This window comes from Ovis aries, chromosome 7 (assembly GCF_016772045.2).
Source record: "Ovis aries strain OAR_USU_Benz2616 breed Rambouillet chromosome 7, ARS-UI_Ramb_v3.0, whole genome shotgun sequence".
Taxonomy (NCBI): Eukaryota; Metazoa; Chordata; class Mammalia; order Artiodactyla; family Bovidae; genus Ovis; species Ovis aries.
In genome coordinates, this window is record NC_056060.1 from 47,774,083 (window position 1) to 47,792,399 (window position 18,317).

At 42.6% G+C, this 18,317-nt stretch overlaps 1 protein-coding gene across 3 annotated transcripts in view; it reads left to right on the plus strand.

Annotated features, from left to right (window-relative positions):
- RORA (RAR related orphan receptor A) overlaps window positions 1–18,317 on the plus strand; it is an 807,747-nt gene that overhangs the window by 696,363 nt on the left and 93,067 nt on the right. The window contains exon 1 of one of the 3 annotated variants that reach the window (XM_015096691.4): window positions 1,038–1,207. The exons of the other annotated variants lie outside the window; for them this stretch is intronic. Coding sequence (XP_014952177.2) covers window positions 1,177–1,207 — 31 coding nt within the window. The 5' untranslated portion in view covers window positions 1,038–1,176. Of the gene's footprint in view, window positions 1–1,037; window positions 1,208–18,317 lie in introns of those variants that run through there. 3 annotated transcript variants of the gene reach the window in all.

Sequence of the window (18,317 nt, forward strand, 5' to 3'; positions counted from 1 at the left end):
ATAGTAAAGAAATTCATCTGATAATAATATCATGATTTAAGTTTCCATAAGGCCAGTTAAAAGGATTAAGCTTCAAAGTTTGGAGGGAATTAAGCCTTAGTTGCAGAATTCACAAAGTTGACCTTTAGAGGTTGCTTGGTTATTTGGTGGTGGTGGTGGTGGTGGTGGTTTTTTTCCTGTCTAAAGTACCGAAACATCTCACTTTTAGGGTGTGAAAACTAGAACCTTTTCCACTTGTAGTTGGGTTCTCTGGAGAGAATGGTGGCTATGCAAGAGCCTGGGAAATTAGTGGCTCAAATCGGCTGGCAACTGGAGTACATCTAGGTAATTCACACAGTTGTCTGTTCTTCCAGGTATCAGTGGTCCTGCAGGAAGGGAGAGGTGTAAAACAGGACCTTAAATGTTGGTAGCATGAGAAACATCAATGTCTAGGTGGGCGGAATTTCCTTTTCGCAGGCCGAGTCTCCCAGGAAAGACTGAGGAAACTAGTACTCCTGGAACAGTCTGGGTGACTCCGTTCTCCACCGCCCCGGAGGGGGCTCTACCTTCCGACTAAAACTGGGATGATCTGGGAAGTTGGAAGTGAGGAAAACTATAGCCCACCCCTCGCCCCCCGCCAGACCGAACAAACCCTGCTTTTCCGCCAACGAGTTGGCGCTTTTGTCACCCCTGGGAGGGCCGGGAAGGGAGCGGGAAGGTAGCGTCAGGTTGCGCCCTTCTTGCCCGAGGGGTCGAAGGAGAAAGTAGCCGCGCGATCCGAAGGGCGCTGGGCGCAGAGAGCGCCCGGGAGGCCACAGGTGCCCCGGGAAGCGGGCGGAAGGCTGGGGGTCTGGATGCGGGCCGGGGGTGCCAGAGGGCAGCGCCAGCCCGGGTGCGCCCAGGAGCCGCGGCCGCTCACCTGCCCGCGGGGGCGGGGCGGGGCGCGGTGCTGGGGCGCGCCGCCTCCCGCCGCCCGCCTCCCGCCCCGGGAGGAAGCGGAGGGGCGCGGTGTAAACAGAGCGGCGGCCGTGATGTCAGCCGGTCACATGGAGCCTCTTATGGCTCGGGATGGCTCTCGGCGGGCGGGCAGCTGCTGCAGCTGCTGCTGTGGCTCGGGCGGCGGCGGCGCGGCGGCGGCAGAGGGGGCTCCGGGGTCGGACCATCCGCTCTCCCTGCGCTCTCCTCACCGCGGCTTAAATGATGTATTTTGTGATCGCAGCGATGAAAGGTGAGCCCGGGCGCCCCACCGGGGCCGGGTGGGCTGGCTGCTCCGGGGGGCGGGGAGGCGGGCGTGCAGGGGGAGGGGTGGGCGCGCCTGCTCGAGCGCACGTACTGCCCGGGGCTGGCCGCGGGAACCCCGCCAGGGTTTTTTGGGCCCCTGCAGCGGCGCCCCCTGAGCCGGGTCACGGGGTCTGCCTGCCTCCTGTCGGGGCAAAGGCGCAGGGGCTGGACGCCCCCCCCGCCCCCAACTTCTGTCCCCTCTGGCTCCTGTCAGTCGCCCGGGTCCTCCTGGCACCCGGCGGGGCTCCCGGAAGAAAGTTTGCTGGGAGTCGCCGCGTTTCTGGCAGGGAGGGGAGGGTCTGAGGAGCTAGGAGGAAGCCGGGGGCGCCCGCGACGGGTCCCCAGGGCCCGCACCCCGGACGGCTCTGGCCTGCGTAGGGAAAGCGCCGCGGCCAGGCCCGGCCGAGCGTGCGCGCGGGTGCGGTGTCATCCCTGGGGACTGGTCAGCGCCCCGGGCCTTGGGCCCTCCCCTCCTCTGCGGCCCGGCAGCCCGGAGCGCCTGGCAGCCGCCGCGGGGGACGCGCGGCCGGTCTGCGCTGCGTGCCCGCCCCGGCCACTTCCGAAAGCGCCCAGGCCCTGGCGAGACGGGCTTCTGGAACGTGCCAAGGCTGCCTCGGGGGCTGCCCGCAGCCGCAGCGCACCCCGACTTGATACTTTTGGGCTGTGAATGGATGTGGGGAAGCAACTTCACCCCCCACAGGATTCGCGGGCAGTAGTGGAGGTTAGACGGCGGCGAGGAGCCGGCGGGCGCAGATTAGTCGTGGTCAAGACTCCGTCGAGCCTCCTCGCCCGGCCGCCGGCCCTGATCAGAAGGTCCTTGGCCGGGCTGGTGGCCGGATGGCAGGGGGCACTGGCTGCAGACAGACTAGCTTCAGGCGCCCCTAGGTGAGGAGGAAAGAAACCGTGGCAAGTCAGGGAAGTTTCTAATGAGAAAGCCAAAGTTTGGAGGTGTGCAGGAAGTCGCCTGCGCGGTCGGGAGAAGCCGAGACAAGCCAACAGCCCGAGAGAAACTCAGCCCGCACCCCGCCGCCCGCTTGTGCGCCAGCAGGTTCTTCGGGGTGGTTAATCTGCCCGAGTGGCTTCGCAGACCCGGCCGCTGGGAGCGGGGATTTAGAGCCCCATCTGTTTCCCGCGGACCGGGCTCCCTTTACGCGCCGCAGTTTCTCAGACCTAGACAGTCCTTCGGGGTCTGCCCATCAGAGCGGGCGCGGGGCGCTCGTTAAACGTTTGCTAAGGTGGAGGTTTTGCTGCAATCCTGGATGAAGGAAACAGGTTCGGTATCTGGCCTAGGTTTACTTTCGGATCACCGAGCTTTGCCTTTCTTCACTAGAGATTGGGTGGCATCTCTTTTATTAATTATTAACAGGCCGAAACGTACTGGACGCTAAGATGAGCTGCTTGAGATGAAATCTGCTTATCCGACGTGCCCAGAGTAAAATTTTTGTCCTTTCCCCGGTGGTTTGAGGGAAATGGAATTTAATCATTTTTAGAATATGCAACGGATAAAGGAAAAGGGAGGAGACCCTCCGGTGATCCACGTTCTTAAGCCTGAAGTTGTTTTTTTTTTCTTCCCAAAATGATTTTAAGATTTTCTTACCGACTTTTTTTTTGTAGAAGTGTATGCTCCTCCCCTCCCTCTCAAAAAAACTTTTATGCTATTTCCTGCAGTTCATTAATCCTGTAAAACGATTCAGACAGCCTTTGTAGTTAAGACATTTTCCTCCTTTTTTTTTTTTCTTTACGGCATGAAATAGATTTGGGGAGGTGTTAATCCTAGTCCTTATCTATTTTATTTTATGTAATTGGTGTCGATTGGGGAAGGGTAAGAAGCAGAGACTGTTTCCCCTAATGAACAGTAACCACCAAACAATAAGGACAGTGCGCTTTAGATTTTAACTTAACTTTGATGTTTCTAAGCACTTAGGCTTTTGCTTTTGTAGTTCTAGTACAAAATGAAGGTCCATACTATCACTTAGTGATTATTACCACGGGAATCACACCACCACCGTATCCCCCCAGAGCTCTAGCCCACACATTTGTCTTGGAGTGACCTCTGGCTGCCAGAAGATAATAGATTCAGAGCATTGTGCTTTGGGAAAAGTGGCTCAGATACACTGGCAATGCAGTTTTTCTATAAGCTCAGCTGGAGGAGAGGAGGCTGGGGGAGGAAAGGGGTGATGCATCTAGACAATTAGAATATTTCATTCCAAGTATCATAATATCCTGCATCTTAATAGGGTTATCTTGCTCTGATGCATATTTAAACTGAAGAGAAATAGTTTCTCGGAAAATAAGGAATGCTGTGAATATTTCCATATCAGATTTAAGGGGGGGGGGTTGAAGAGGGCGGCGGAAACTGGCCTAGAATCATATTAAATACTTCCCTGCTGCCTCTCAGTTTTAATAGTTAAATTGGTTCCATATGGAAGGGAGTTTGTATAATTAGATTTTTTTTTTCATACGAAACAGAAACACTCTTTACAATATAGCTTTTCATTATGTGTATGCATGTAGCAGGGGGAGGGTAGAACAAGCCACCATAAAAGAGAAACATTCGCTTTGTTGGCTGATTTACTGATGTTTTTTAAAACATCAGTAAATCAGGCCTTTTGAACTCACGAAAGAAGAAAATCCTTCCTCTGCGTTTGTTGTCAAATAAGTTTACGATTAAAGTGGATTCATGCTTAGAAGTAATAAATCTTCATTGGAGCAACTCTAGTCTCATCTTTCAGTTTTGTTTTTGTTTAATTAACAACAGAATTCCAATACCATTTGGATGGCTTCTTGGGCAAACGGAGAGAGCCAGCGATAACATTTATAATCAGGGGAGCACTTGTTCTGCTCATCACAAAAGTGCTTTGGCCAAATGTCAGGCGGCAGCCAGTGCTGAAAGGAAATGCGAGTGCCTCATCAGTTTCAGTAGATTATGCCCCCTTTGCTTCCTAGGAGCCCTCAGCCAGTGTTCATGTAAATGGAGTTAGGAGAGTGAAGGGAGGCTTAAGGGGAATGTCTGTCCCATAATAGATTGTTCCGTGTGCACAATCCGTGCGCAAACACAAGGCATGATACTACTTTGAAAATACTGTATATGTGGGTGACTAGGGGTATTTCCAACTCTAAAAAATGTGATTTTATAGTTTTGAAGAGTGTGGACTTTCTCTTTCCCAAATGAAGTTTGAATTTATCCCTCATCTTATTTTAAGCACTGTGTCAGCAGTATCCCTCAGCTGGGACTTTTGTTCCACTTTCATGACCTTTGATGGGTAGGATTGGGAGAGGGTAATGGCTGGATCTTGGAAAGAGAAAACCCAAATGGTTATTCCAGTATTCCAGTGAGCAGAGTGCTTAGCAGGCAAGGGGAGGTCACTTCTTTTATAGACAAGGAGGATCTCTGAATTCATTTGCCCATGCGTGATAGAGGGAGTTCAGACCATCTATGAAGTTGAGAATATTTTAGAAGCACTGTTTGCATGAGCAGTCTCTTGGTTTTATGTATTTCAGTCGCTTCACTTGAAATGCAAAGCAGTATCATACTCAAGTAAACCACTTTGCCCTCGATTTGAATTGAGTACCGTATAATTTATTTAATGCTGCCCAGTTATAAAATGATATAGTCTTTAATAGACTTAGTCCTTTAAATATGCCTATGTACATATATATTTAAATATATATGTAATTTAAATGTTAGTGTTTTTTACTATCTAGTAAATATATAGGTAAATATAGGAATAGTTCTTACCAGACTTCTCTTTCTCCCACCTTTCCCTCCCAGTCAAGTGAATCACAATAAAATGGGTGAGATCAGCAAGTAGATAATTGCAGAGCATCTGCAGTAGCACCCAACTATTTGTACTTAGTTCTGGGGCACCTAAAAAAATAACATTTACAAATGACCTTTTATGGGAGAAAAAGTTACTGAATGGATAGATAGATCTGCAGAGGTAGAGTTCAGTTATCTTAAAATTTTTCTGAAGTTATTTTAGTGATCAATAAAACCCCTTGGGGAAAAAGAAGGTGGGATGATTTGGGAGATTAGGATTGAGATATATATATATATATATACACACTCGCATACTATTGATACTGTGTATAATATAGATAACTAGCAAGAACCTACTGTATAGCACAGGGAACTCTACTTAATGCTCTGCCGTGACCTAAATGGGAAGGAAATCCAAAAAAGAGGGGATATATGTAAACCTACAGCTGATTCCCTTTGCTGCACAGCAGAAACGACCACAACTTTGTAAAACAACTGTATTCCAATTTTAAAAAAGAATAAAAAATAATAAAAGTAACATTATTTATAAAATAAAAAACATGAGTGGAACAAATCTATAAATACTTCATTGTAGAAATGTTTTCTGCATGGATTCTAAATTTTCAGTGTTTATTAATAAGAAATCAAGCCTACTTTAACCTATATATTTTATATTTATTAATTTTATAAATCATAATTATATGCTCAGAGTTGGCAGCTACACTGTATTTGTATTTCTCTGCTTTAAAAATAATAATTTGGAGAGGTCCACCAGTGACAACACAGGTGTGAATTCATATTTGATATTATATCAGAGACCACATATTGACCCATTGATGAATGATTTACTCATTCTTTCTCCCTCCTCTAGCTCTTCCACTAAGGATACCTCCCTTTCACACCAGCCTTTGAGGCATGGACTGAGAGATTTGCATTCTGTATCTGTCGTATCGTCTGTAACATGATGGAACATGTTTTTTCATTGTCAGAACACTGTATCCAAAGATAAGAGGTCTAAACTGACAGACAATAGCGTATATTAGCCAACAGGCAAAATATCAATACAAGAAAGCAGTTGAAATCTTTTGTTTCTAGATTTTCTTCTTTTAAGTGACATTTGTTAGCCCTCATCATATTATAAGGAAGTAACCCAATAACTTTAAAATCTTTGTATAAGAAGTAATCTCGGGTGGGGAGGGGAGGGAGATGGGAGGGAGGTTCAAAAGGGAGGGACATATGTATACCTATGGCTGATTCATGTTGAGGTTTGATAGAAAACAACAAAATTCTGAAAAGCAATTAAATTATCCTTCAATTAAAAAATAGATACTTTTTAAAAAAAGTAGTGGTAAACCTATTCCCTAGGTTTGCCAGCAGTTTGATTTTTTCCTTTTGATTTCATTGCCTCTGAAATTTATGAGACATTTCATAAATAGAGGGAGGATGTTAATCTACATTTGTTTTTTGCTTTATGACTTACATTCTTGTCTCATTTAATCCTCCTTAAAAAGTCATTGGCTCTGTCCTGGTTTTTAGTTGAAGAAACTGAGGCTAACAAAGGTTATTTGTTATAGCCAAACTCTTCCAGCTGGTACATGATGAAGCAAGGACTAGAGCCCTAATTTCTGCTGTCTTCATGCTGCCTCTCCTGGAGGAAGCTGTGAAAATGTCCTGGATATAACTTTGTCTCTAGTTAGTAGAAATTATAACTCTGGCATTTATAAAGAAAAAGATTCAATTATGTAATGCTTTGCTGAGCTTAATATCTTTAAATTACTATTTAATAAAATCAATTTGGTACAAATGGGGTTATTCTTATTTGCTTACCATTAGTTCTCTTCATCCACAATTTTCATTAAGTCTGCATGTTGTAAGAGGATCTAGGTGAAATGCAAGCATTATTTTCCTAAAGAATATGAAATACTATGATACACAGCTAACCTGTGTAACCTATCTCCATCATGGTAGAATCAAGCTGGAGATTTAGCTATACATCTACATATCTTTAGGCAAAGGAAGCATTCACAGATACATCTTTAATATCCCTTTATGGAGTAGAAAGCTCTTGATTCCTTGGGCTTGTGAGTGCTGTGCTGGTTGTTTCCGTGACAGTTAAGGGGCACGATCATGGATGTAATCTTGAGAAATCTGTTGTCTTTTAGGAAACCAGAGTCAAAGTTTCCGAGTAGATAGATCTGCAAAAACTCATTTCTCACTTGATTGGGGTTTATTTCTCTGGCAACTGGATTGAGCTGTCTGCCTGAAAGCAAACAAGCATCATCTCATAGAGTCCTAGGAAGAGCAGAAACCTAAAATGTCATTCGATACACACCCTATCGGCATTCGGTTCCTCTCTGCAGCCTTCCTGCCAATAATTGTCTGGTTTTGCTTGAACACCTTCTGTGATGGGGAGCTCACTATCATTAGAGGAAGCTTATTCCATCTTGAATATGAAAATTATTTTTATATCAAGTGTAGCTGCCTCTTTTGTACTTTTAATCCTTTGATTCTATGCTGATTCTTTCTTTGGGGGTAATACACAACACATTTAATCCATCTTTCATATGAAAGAAAGATTATCAGTTATTTGAAGTCTGAGTATGAAACACACCCACACTACATTCTCAGTCTGCTTTCCCTCTCCATTCTATTCAGTCAGCCTTCCAGCATCCTTGGTTAGCTTCTTCCTCAAATACATTTCAGTTTGTCTAGAATTTCTTAACATTTTTATACCAAGTTTTTGTACCACAACCCTAGTCCTAGTTGTGATATCACTGACTCAGCACTTAACCCACTAGATAGTAAAGAGTAAAGATTTTAAATTTTGTTTTAATTTCTTTGAGATACATGACCTAGGCTGTATCTCTTGACCATGTCATGAATGGCCTTTGTGATGCCACTGTAATTTTTGGAAGTGGACTTTTGACCTACTTAGAAATACTTTTACATGAACTGAAGTTGATATTAAATATCCAAGAAAATCAAGGATATTGAAAAAATAAAGGAACATTTGGAGCATTTCTGAGGTGTTTTTCTCCAGTGTCAAGAGCTGAGATAAGGCTGCCCTCTAGTGGGTACTTTCCCTTGGAACGCTGAAAGCGGTAATGGTGCCAATGAATTTCCCATCAGGCTAGTGGAGAAGGTCAAAGGTTGAAGGTATTTTCTCGATTGCTGTGGGGCATTCTACATCAGATTCAAAAGTGTAATTTATTGTTGTGCATGGGTAATAGGAATGTATCTGTAGTACAGATAATAAAATTTTAAAGTTTTCTTGAAGAAAGTAAGGGTATATTTTTAAACAACTTTAGATGAAAGATGATTTATAAAATTTCATTTGGCTCCATGTTAACTGTAAATATTTAAGTGATATTTGGTTTGTGAGTAAACAATTATTATGACTTCCGTGGTAATCCTTTTTTTTAAAAAAAAAGAAAAGAATTTCAAACTTAATTCTATTCCCCAACCATTAAATATTTTTTAAAAATAGAGATTGTCAGTCATCTTGATCAGAGAAATCCAACATTTTCCTTTTTTAAATCTAAAGCTTTGGGAGTTTTTTGTTTGTTTTCAAAAAAGGGAGACACTTAGAAGTAAACTACTGTAGCTGTTTTTGGCAATAAAGCAGTTTATCAGTGGATGCACATCTATTAACCTGTTTTGTTTCTGAAGATTTAGTGCTATAGCATCCTGCTCACCTAAGTATACACAATTTGCCAAAGAAATTGAGCAATTTATTACACAGGTGTATATAACATTATATCACATATGCTTTAAAACACTGCACGAAGTAGAGGTAAGCATTCATTTGTGTCATTTTTAGGATAAATAATGCAAATGAAATGTGTGCTTAGATTTCTGTGGTCTGTTGAGTGTGAAACAGTTATGAAACAATCCGGTTTCTGTATCGGAATCAAAGAAATAAGTATTGATTTTTCTATTTCCTTAAATATCATTTGTCACTGGTGCTATGGGAAGAGGGGAGAATGCAAGTTTACGTGAATTTTGCATTGCTCAAGTAGTCGAGGTTTCTGAGTTGAGCCGTGATAACCAGAGTGATCACAAAGATAATCACCAGGATTTTAAAGGATGACAGTGCTGGCTTGTTCCTACCGGAAAGATGAAATTTCATCTTTACATGAAACAGAAGGAAGGGAATTAAAAAAAAAAAAAGCCAGGAAAACATACTGTTTAAACTTTTTCATCATAGAAATAAGGTAGTGGTTCAGAAGTGAAGACTTGTGGTTAAGTCTCAGATCAGTCTCAAAGCAGACCGTTTTTCAAACTGCGCCACCCAGAAGTGTGATTCTTTCACCACATGAGAAATATCCTCTTTTTCACAGAATGTTATTTTCATTTTTCAGTCATTGGGTTTTTTTATTTTTATCTTTTCTTTATCTCATGTCATATCTTCAGTAGAACTCTGGATATAAATAACAAACTGAATTTGTCTCAGCAAATATTTATGAAGTGCCTACTGTGTGCTGCGTTATTCAGGTGCCACCCGTGTGATTTCATAATAGAACAAAGATACCTCCCTCCCCATCTTAAGCCATGAATCAGCATTTAAAGACATGTACTGAGAAACTGGCAGCCATGCTTAACCAGGGAAAGCTGCTCTAAGACTACTGAGCTTATAGGTTTGTAGTTTCTGAGCTCCACGCCATTTATAACAAAGACTTTGCAACATGCAATGAAACATTAATGTAATTGGATAAAGTTAGTCCTTCAGTTTACATGTGAACATGATTTCCTTCCAAATAAGCCACAGAGTAGCTCTAAAATCCTGCCCAAGCAGTGGCTCTGAAACTTTTGAGAGCAACCCATAACCCGGAGAGTTACAAAGGTAAATTCCTGGGGAGACCCTGATTGCGTCAGCCTGGTCTCAGCCGGGAAGGTGAGTATTTAAAAGGTGTCTCAGGTGTTGCCAATTCAGATGGTTTTCGTTCTCTCTGCAAAACTTCCCTCTTGCTATCAGAGCGCAGTTGGGCAGTGGAGTCCTCCAACCCTTCAGTGGTTCTCAAATATCATCAATCTTCACAGTTAGCTGAGAAACATTTAAAAAATAAATGCCCAGTCTCCATCACTACCTGCTTGCTTCTGATTCTGATGGTCTGGGCTGAGGCCAAGGAATTTGAACTTGTAAAAGCTCCCCTTGGGGACTGAGGAGCTCACATGTTTGAAAACTGCTGCTCTGGTCTCACCCTCTCCTCGTCCTTGTGAGGTAAGGATACTTAGAATGTCAGGGTTATTAAGGTAAGCAGACACTTTCTTTCTGAGGCCACTGAAGTCTCCTTTCAAAGTGGAAGAGGTGCCCACTATGAGTAATTTCTGCCGTAGTGTGCATGTTATTGACACATTTCAGATAGTTTATTTCTGGCTTTTCTATCAACTAGTGGGCAGGAACAAGTGGTCAGACTCCCAGTCTGTTACCTGAAATGGCCCAAACGGGAGAGGACCATATTCCTCTTCTGCAGAAATCTTGCTCAGGGTTTCTATCAGAAAGAGGAAACCAGTTTCTCTGGCTTTCTAGCCCTCAGTGAGCCACCGGGCTGGGTCCCACCAGCATGGTGACCACTCAGTGGGGGCAGGCTGAGGATTGTGCTGCAGAAGTCAAGGCCGACTCCAGTGGAAACAGTGATGACTTTTTTCTATGTTGCTTTTTTTCCAGCAACAAAGTACAGGTTTTAGGGCCCTGAAAGCTTGCAAATGTTTCCTATTTACAAGATGGTGTTTCTGAAACCCTGAGCACCCTGCTTGTATCCGCCAGTGCCCAGGCTCTAAAATGGCAAAATCTGAATGTCACAGACACAACCCCGCCTTCGTGCAACTTAGATTCTAGTCTGGTGAAACAGATACAAGTGGAACTGTGCCGACCCCCTTCCACACCGACTCCAGCCCCCTCCTTCCTTGGAAAATATAGGCGCCATAGCCCATCGTGTTGCAGACATGATGCTGTGGGAGCGATGCCGAGCACAGCAACGTTAATCTGTGGTCTTGTGAGTGTATGTTCTGACGGAAAGAGGCAGATGATACCTCTCTCCCTCTCTTTAGTTGCTAAGTCGTGTCCAACTCTTGCGACCCCATGGGCTGTATGTAGCCTGCCAGGCTCCTCTGTCCATGGGATTCTCCAGGCAAGAATACTGGAGTGGGTTGCCATTTCCTTCTCCAGGGGATCTTCTCGACCCAGGAATCAACCCTGGTCCCCTGCGTTGCAGGCAGATCCTTTACCGACTGAGCTATGAGGGAAGCCCAGATGATACCTAAGTAAACATAAATGAAGTAGAGAAATACAGATAGTGACAACTGCATGGCCAACACAGAAAGTGGAATGGCTTGGACTTGGTTATGGCCTCATGGATCAACAGGAGGGAACAAAATCCGATATATATATATATATTTTTTTCTAATAGGTGGTGAATGTTCTGCCATAACCCAGGAGAGAATTTAGAGGTCATCTGTTCTCTTAGTGCTCAGCCTTGTCTGCCCATTAGACTTGGCTAGAGAGCTTTATGAAAAATACGAGCCCAGGCTCCACTCCTGGAAGCTCTTGATTTTATTGGTCTGAGGTGGGTCTCAAGTATTGATAATGTGTTTAAAAAAAAAAAAAAAAAAAAAAAACTGTCCAGATGACTGTGGTGGAGAAACCTCCAAGGTCCAACACCCTCACTTAACGTGTGAGTCATCCGTCCCAGTGCAGGGCAGCAGCGTTGGCTAGTGGAAACCAGCCCCCCCCCCCCCCCCCCCCCCCACCCCACCCCACCCCACAGGGTTCGGGCGGACACATGGATTCTCTTCCCAAGTCAGCTACTCAGTTCTTGTCAGACTACCTCAACTGGTCGCTTTCCCCTTTTGTAAAGTTGGGGAAACTTGATAGCCATCAACAGCTTTTCCAACTCGCCCATTCTGTGGAAATGTTTCCTAAAATAAGAAAAGGGCCACTTTTATTGTCCGTAACAATTCCCTTCTAGTTTCCTTATTCCTTGTCTTATCTCCTCATTGCTAGGGGTGCCTCTATCAGCTGATCAGTTCCTTTGGGGAGTGAAAATTTAAGGTAGAAAGAGGTGATTACTTCTTGCTGATTATTTAACTAAGTTTAAGAATGAACAAACTTTCGTTATTATTAATGCTCAGATTTAGTTCTGGTAAATTACAGTCATATATTATCAAATTCTGGCCAAAAACCTTTTCCATTTTTGATGGTTGAGTTAAAACTGAGGAGGTTGGGGTAGAGAGACTGCTTAAAAATGGAAACCCTGAAATAGTCTTAACCATTGCACACCACAGAAATTTTATTCCTTACCAAATATTCCAGGCCAGAAATCCAAAGACATTGAGTCTTCTCCGTATATTGTTTGCATTTCCTTTTTTTAAAAAAAAAAACAAACAAGCAGAAACAGTGTATCTCCTGTGTTGCCAGCTTATAAAAGAGAACTATGGAACTAAAATCTGTCATTGAAAAATATCATTGTACTTCCTCATCTGTGACTCTGTATCTCTAAGAACTTGGGTTTCATTGAAACATTTATTCAGAAAGATAGCAGTTCATTATAAACCAGCATGGTATGATGTAAGCACCTTAACTTTATCTCCTTTTTGTGTGGAATCTCCCAGTAGAGTTTGATAATAGTAGGCAGTTGCACAAGTGATAAAGGAGTTTGAAAAGTAAATCTCATAGGAGCTGGCACATGAAATTAGAGCTCTGTCTTTTTCAACAGAGTTTTTTTTTTTAGAATAAACACATTGCTTGTTTTGCATGTATGTATTTCAGAAATTGGACACACATGATACACATCCATTTATTCTCCTAAAACAGAAAATTATGGAACACCATCTTCCTGTAACTGAAGTTGTATCCATAATAGCAAGCACCTTCTGAAAAATGATACCATTTAACAAAATAATTGGCAGAAACCTATTTCAAAGCAATGTTTCTATCACAAGCATAATCATGTAGAACAGAAGTGTTTTTGTTTCCACCACTGCAGAGAAACAAAGTCGTTTAATATGAGTTAAGATGTCTCAAAGTTTTGGCAGACTTTCTAAGCCCCCTGCTGCTGTTGCATTCAGAATCTCTTTTAGAAGTTTCCATGTGATTTCAATGGCTGCTTAGGGGAAATATTGGCTAAACTCCTCATTTTGACTGTTAAGATGGCTTGAGTGTTTTCAGAATGTTTTCATTTGCTAGAAATATGTTTTGCACTCAGGCTTCTCTTGTTGAAGAAGGTTGGGTACCAGCCATATGATGACGCCTCAGGGTGTTTACAGAAAATGTGGGTGCTGTAGTTATATTTGAGCACAGCCCTCCCCCAACAAAGATAGTGTGGTAATCAGCAGAAATGGGAAAACATGTACTTAAGGATTGATGCTTGTAAAGAGGTGCCGTAAAGAAACATCGTTGTTCAGATGTAAGACATGACTGACAGCTCTCCTTGTAGGCATGCTAGTAACAATAAAGTCTAGAAGTTCAACATCAAAGCGATCACAGCTTACTCCACCAGTGACTTGCACATCAAAGAGGGAGCGCAAGACAAAGGAAGTGCACGGAGGTATGTTTCTGCCTGGTAGCCAGATGCTCACGGGGAGCTCCCAGAGCTCCTCTCTTGAATGTAAAGTGATTTTTTTTTTTTTTTGCCGATCATAGTTTTCATCTCATAAATGACCAGGAATGTGAAAAGAGGGCAAATGAGCATTTGCTCCTCATCACTCTTAAGTTTGGTTAGGAGAAATTCACCGCTGGAGAGATTGGTCCCTCTGGTTTCCTTAAAGAGCAAATTCCATACCGACATGGGCAGCTCTGACTTCACCTAATAGGGCCCGGGGAATTATTCACAAGATAAGAGAGTACAAATTGGATACATTTCAGGTTGGTTGTTTTGAATTATGCTTGACAAAAAGCTGGACCTAAGTTTCTGGAGTTCTCTCTCTCAAATTTTTTCAACATTCGCCTTGTGGGTGGATTTTTGCTGAATCAGGTGTGTGTTACCTAACAGGTATGATAATGAAATTTAGACCTGTTAAACCGGCTCTTCATTAATCACCAGATCTGTAGTTCAATCTCTAAAGCCAATGGTGTGTCCTCCAGAATACCAAAAGTAGAACAGGAAGAAGAGTCTAGATTTGATTCCCCCCCTTGTTATTAAATTGAAAATAAAATTAACTATGCAAACATTATGGGTATTTTGAAATAATATGCTTTTTTTTTTTTGCTTGCCTTTGAAATCTGGAGTTCTTTTATCGTTCATCTTCAGTAATTTACTCATTTCTAAATGCTATTGAAAAATAGTAGTGCTCTGTGTAATCATTAATAAATACAAAGCAGCTTTCTCAAGGCTCTAGGGAGACCTAATAAACACAACTGTGTTACTAATTGATGCTATACCGAGCTGACAAAAGTAGTGCATCGGTAAACAGAAGTTAGAAAGCAAAAAGTTAAAGAACTATAGGGGATTATGTAGACATCAAGGGTTGGAAATTATAATAAGGCCTCTTTAGGGGAGCATTAATTTGCATGTGGCTGAATTAGGACACCCAATTATTTCTGAGGACACTGTGAAGAGCTCATCCAAAATATCCCCGAAGTGAAAGGTTTGGGTGGTTTGGGAGTTAGATGGGATAGAGGGGGGACTGAGCATGTCGTATTTCCTATAACTCACCATAGTTTTCCCAGTAGCTTGTTAGAGTAGCTTTCTTTGTCAGGGAGAAAAATGCTGATGAACTCAAGAGTACTGCTGTTTCTTTGTTCTATACACACAATTTATGTTGGATTGCCACAATGGAATTTTTTTTAAGCGGGGAGCACAGGAATGTAGAGACAGAAATAAACCTTTTAAATCTTCTCTCTGTGAACCCCACAAGGACATGAGCATTGAGCGGATTAGAGAGTGGATTTATACCAATGCTATCCTCTACAGCAGTGGTCCTCCACGTGTGATCCGGGTACTCCTGGGGGTCCCCAAGGCCTTTTCAGAGGTTCCAAGAGATTAAAACTCTTTGCATAATAGCACTAAAACATTATTTGCCCTTTTGACTGTCCTGGCCATTTGCATTGATAGTGCCAAAGCAGGTGAAACTCTTGGAGCCTTTGCAGGAATCAAGGCAGCAGTCATTTTCACTATTACTATGGACTCTCTGGTAAAAAAAAAACATTACCAAGTTCATTGAGGCTGTCCTGATGAAGCAGTGAAAATTATTAAGTTTATTAAATTTTGACCCTTGAGTACAAGTCTTTTTGACGAAATGGGAAGTGCACAGAAAGCACAGAGAGCACTTCTGCTCCTCACCAAGGAAGGATGTTGCTCTCCAGGAAAAGGTACTTGTGCCACTATTTGAGTTAAGAGCTGAGCTCAGACTTCCCTGGCGGTCCAGTGGTTAAGACTCCACCTTGCCAATGCCAGGAGATTGGGTTCAATCTCTGGTCCAGGAACTAGGATCCCACATGGCCAAAAGGTTTTTAAAAAAAGAAAAGCTGAACTCACTGCTTTTTTGGTGGAATGCCATTTTTCTTAAGGGCTTCCCTGATAGCTCAGTTGGTAAAAAATCCACCTGCAATGCAGGCGACCCCAGGCAATTTTCTTATTAGAACAACTGACTACAGTTCTCTGACTTACATACATACCCTACATTTTCTCAAAAATTAATCAAGTAAGCCCATCATTTCAAAAAAAAAAAAAAATGTATTGTTTAGTCTTAAAGTTATGTCTGACTCTTGTGATTCCATGGCCTGTAACCCGCTTGACTCCTGTGTCCATGGGATTTTCCAGGCAAGAATACTGGAGTGGGTTGCCAGTTCCTCTTCCAAGGGATCTTCCCGACCCAGGGATCAAACCCACATCTCTTAACATTGGCAGGCAGATTCTTTACCACTGAACCACCAGGGAAGCCCTCAAGAAAAAGTTGACAGTATCTGTTACCAGTAGATATAAACTTTCAGGCAAATATTCAAATTTTGGAACACTTTTACCCAACACCGTGAACTTGACAGTATCCCGATATGTAGAGTTTTCTGTTAATGTAGGTGGTGATATCAATAAATGTGATTATTGAATATAATTCCATTTGGTAATGAAATTAGGTAATGCAACATGTCAGCATCTAAAAGAGCTATGTAACTCATTTATCTAATACCAATACTTTCACAGGCTTCCCTGGTAGCTCAGATGGTAAAGAATCCAAAGGACCAATGCATGCTATTATAAAAATATGGATGGATATAATAGCTCATTCAAAGTACAAAATATACCAATGTATTTGAATTTAATAGAGGGTATAGAAAATTATTGATACAGTTTCAGGTTTCATATTTCAACTAACCTTTAAGAAACTGCCACTTGTTGAGTTTTGGTATAGTATCCAAGCAGAAAATCCAGAGTTACCTGAAAAGACTATTAAAATGCTCCTCCCTTTTCCACCTTCATATCTGTGTGAGGGCAGATTTTCTTCATCTACTTCAACCAAAGGAACACAACAAAATCCATTGCAGAAGCAGGTATGAGAATATACCTGAGTTATTTAAGCCAGAAATTAAAGATGCAAAAATAATGACATTTTTTACTAACCTTTTGTTTGGTAAATATCTATTTTTTATAAAAACACTTTGTGTCAATATGTAATGAGTTTATTACTGTTATTTTCAAATTAATTATAGATACATATTGTTCAGTGTTTTCAGTTTTAATTTCTTATATGGTATTGATATAAAGCTGTTATAAGAGCATGAAATGACCCAGATAGCCGGAGTTTGAAACTGTTCTCTATAATTTAAGAGGCATAAAAGATTTTGTGACAAAGCACAAAGTAACAATAGAGATGGACTTTATATTTAGGCAGAATTTAGCAGACAAACCCCAGATTATATATCAAAGCACTTTCAAATGTAAATTCAAGAACAAATTTTCTAATCCTCATTTCTTTATAATATTTTTCTCTTTATTGATTGTGGACAGCCATTGCTGATGGTGGCCGTTTTGTTCTCTCTCTTTTTTGTTTTAATAAAAAATATGCGAAAAAAAATTTGTACAATGAGCACAACTTCGGAAGGATCTCAAGTCCTGGTAGATGTGAGATGTCTGTCATTAATATGAGTGCTTTGGAGAATTTTATTGCTGTGTATAGAGGTGGAAAACGCACAAGATTCTGCCACCCCTCAAGTGATGTGTACCTTCCTTTGAGGTTCACCAGTCCCATAGATCCCCTCCAAGAGAGAAGAGTTCTGCCCAGATAGCCATTGGCACCTAGAGTGTGCCAAGAAGGCTGAGCCTTCAACTGACTTCAGATGCACTTGGCAGAATCAGTTCCATTATACTGATGAACTATAGGAAAGTCCGACCTTCCCTGAAACTTCTTGTGAAAAATAATTAGAAAGCAATGCCCAAATGCTTGTTCTTAATTTTATAATCATGGCCCTTTGTTTCTGGGCCATTGGCCTCTTTGTTGTTATCAAATAAGGGGCACATAGGTCTTGGCTCCATTTGGTTTCCTTTCAGCAGATGGTCAGTTGACTGGGAGCAAAGGCATTTTGACAGATCTGTATTGCCAGGGTCTTTCTTCTCATTCCTGCAGCTAAGAGGGGAATTGGTGCCCCTAGAGCCAGCTCTGGAGAAGGCAATGGTGCCCCACTCCAGTACTCTTGCTTGGAAAATCCCATGGATGGAGGAGCCTGGTGGGCTGCAGTCCATGGGGTCACAAAGAGTCAGACACGACTGAGCGACTTCCCTTTCACTTTTCACTTTCATGCATTGGAGAAGGAAATGGCAGTCCACTCTAGTGTTCTTGCCTGGAGAATCCCAGGGACGGGGCAGGCTGGTGGGCTGCCGTCAATGGGGTCGCACAGAGTCGGACACAACTGAAGCGACGCATCAGCGATAGCAGCAGCAGCAGAGCCAGCTCAGTGTCAGAGTAATCAGGACCCCTCACTCCCATCACGGTTTTATTAACCAATTACAGTTAAGCTGAAACATGTGTAAATAGAGGTTCTGCAATGGTCCAGAGCTAGCCTGGCCAGGAGAAAGATCACCTCATCTCCTCTTGGATCTGCTCAAAATCAGGAGGGCTGAGAAGAGCAGGAGAGTAAGATGATCTCGCTTCAGAACAGCACACAGTGATAACGTGAGGGAAGGATGGGAGTGGAGAGGAAGGAAATGAAGGTAGCGTCCTGTCTTCCTTAGAAAAGCTGTGGAGAAGGCCAAGTCCTCAGCTCTGTCAGAAGGGTTAGAGATTCAGCTGCAGGCCTGCTTGTGGTTACAGAGAAAACAAAACTGCCTCCAAATCTCTGAGATAATTAATTCTCTCTGAAGTAAAA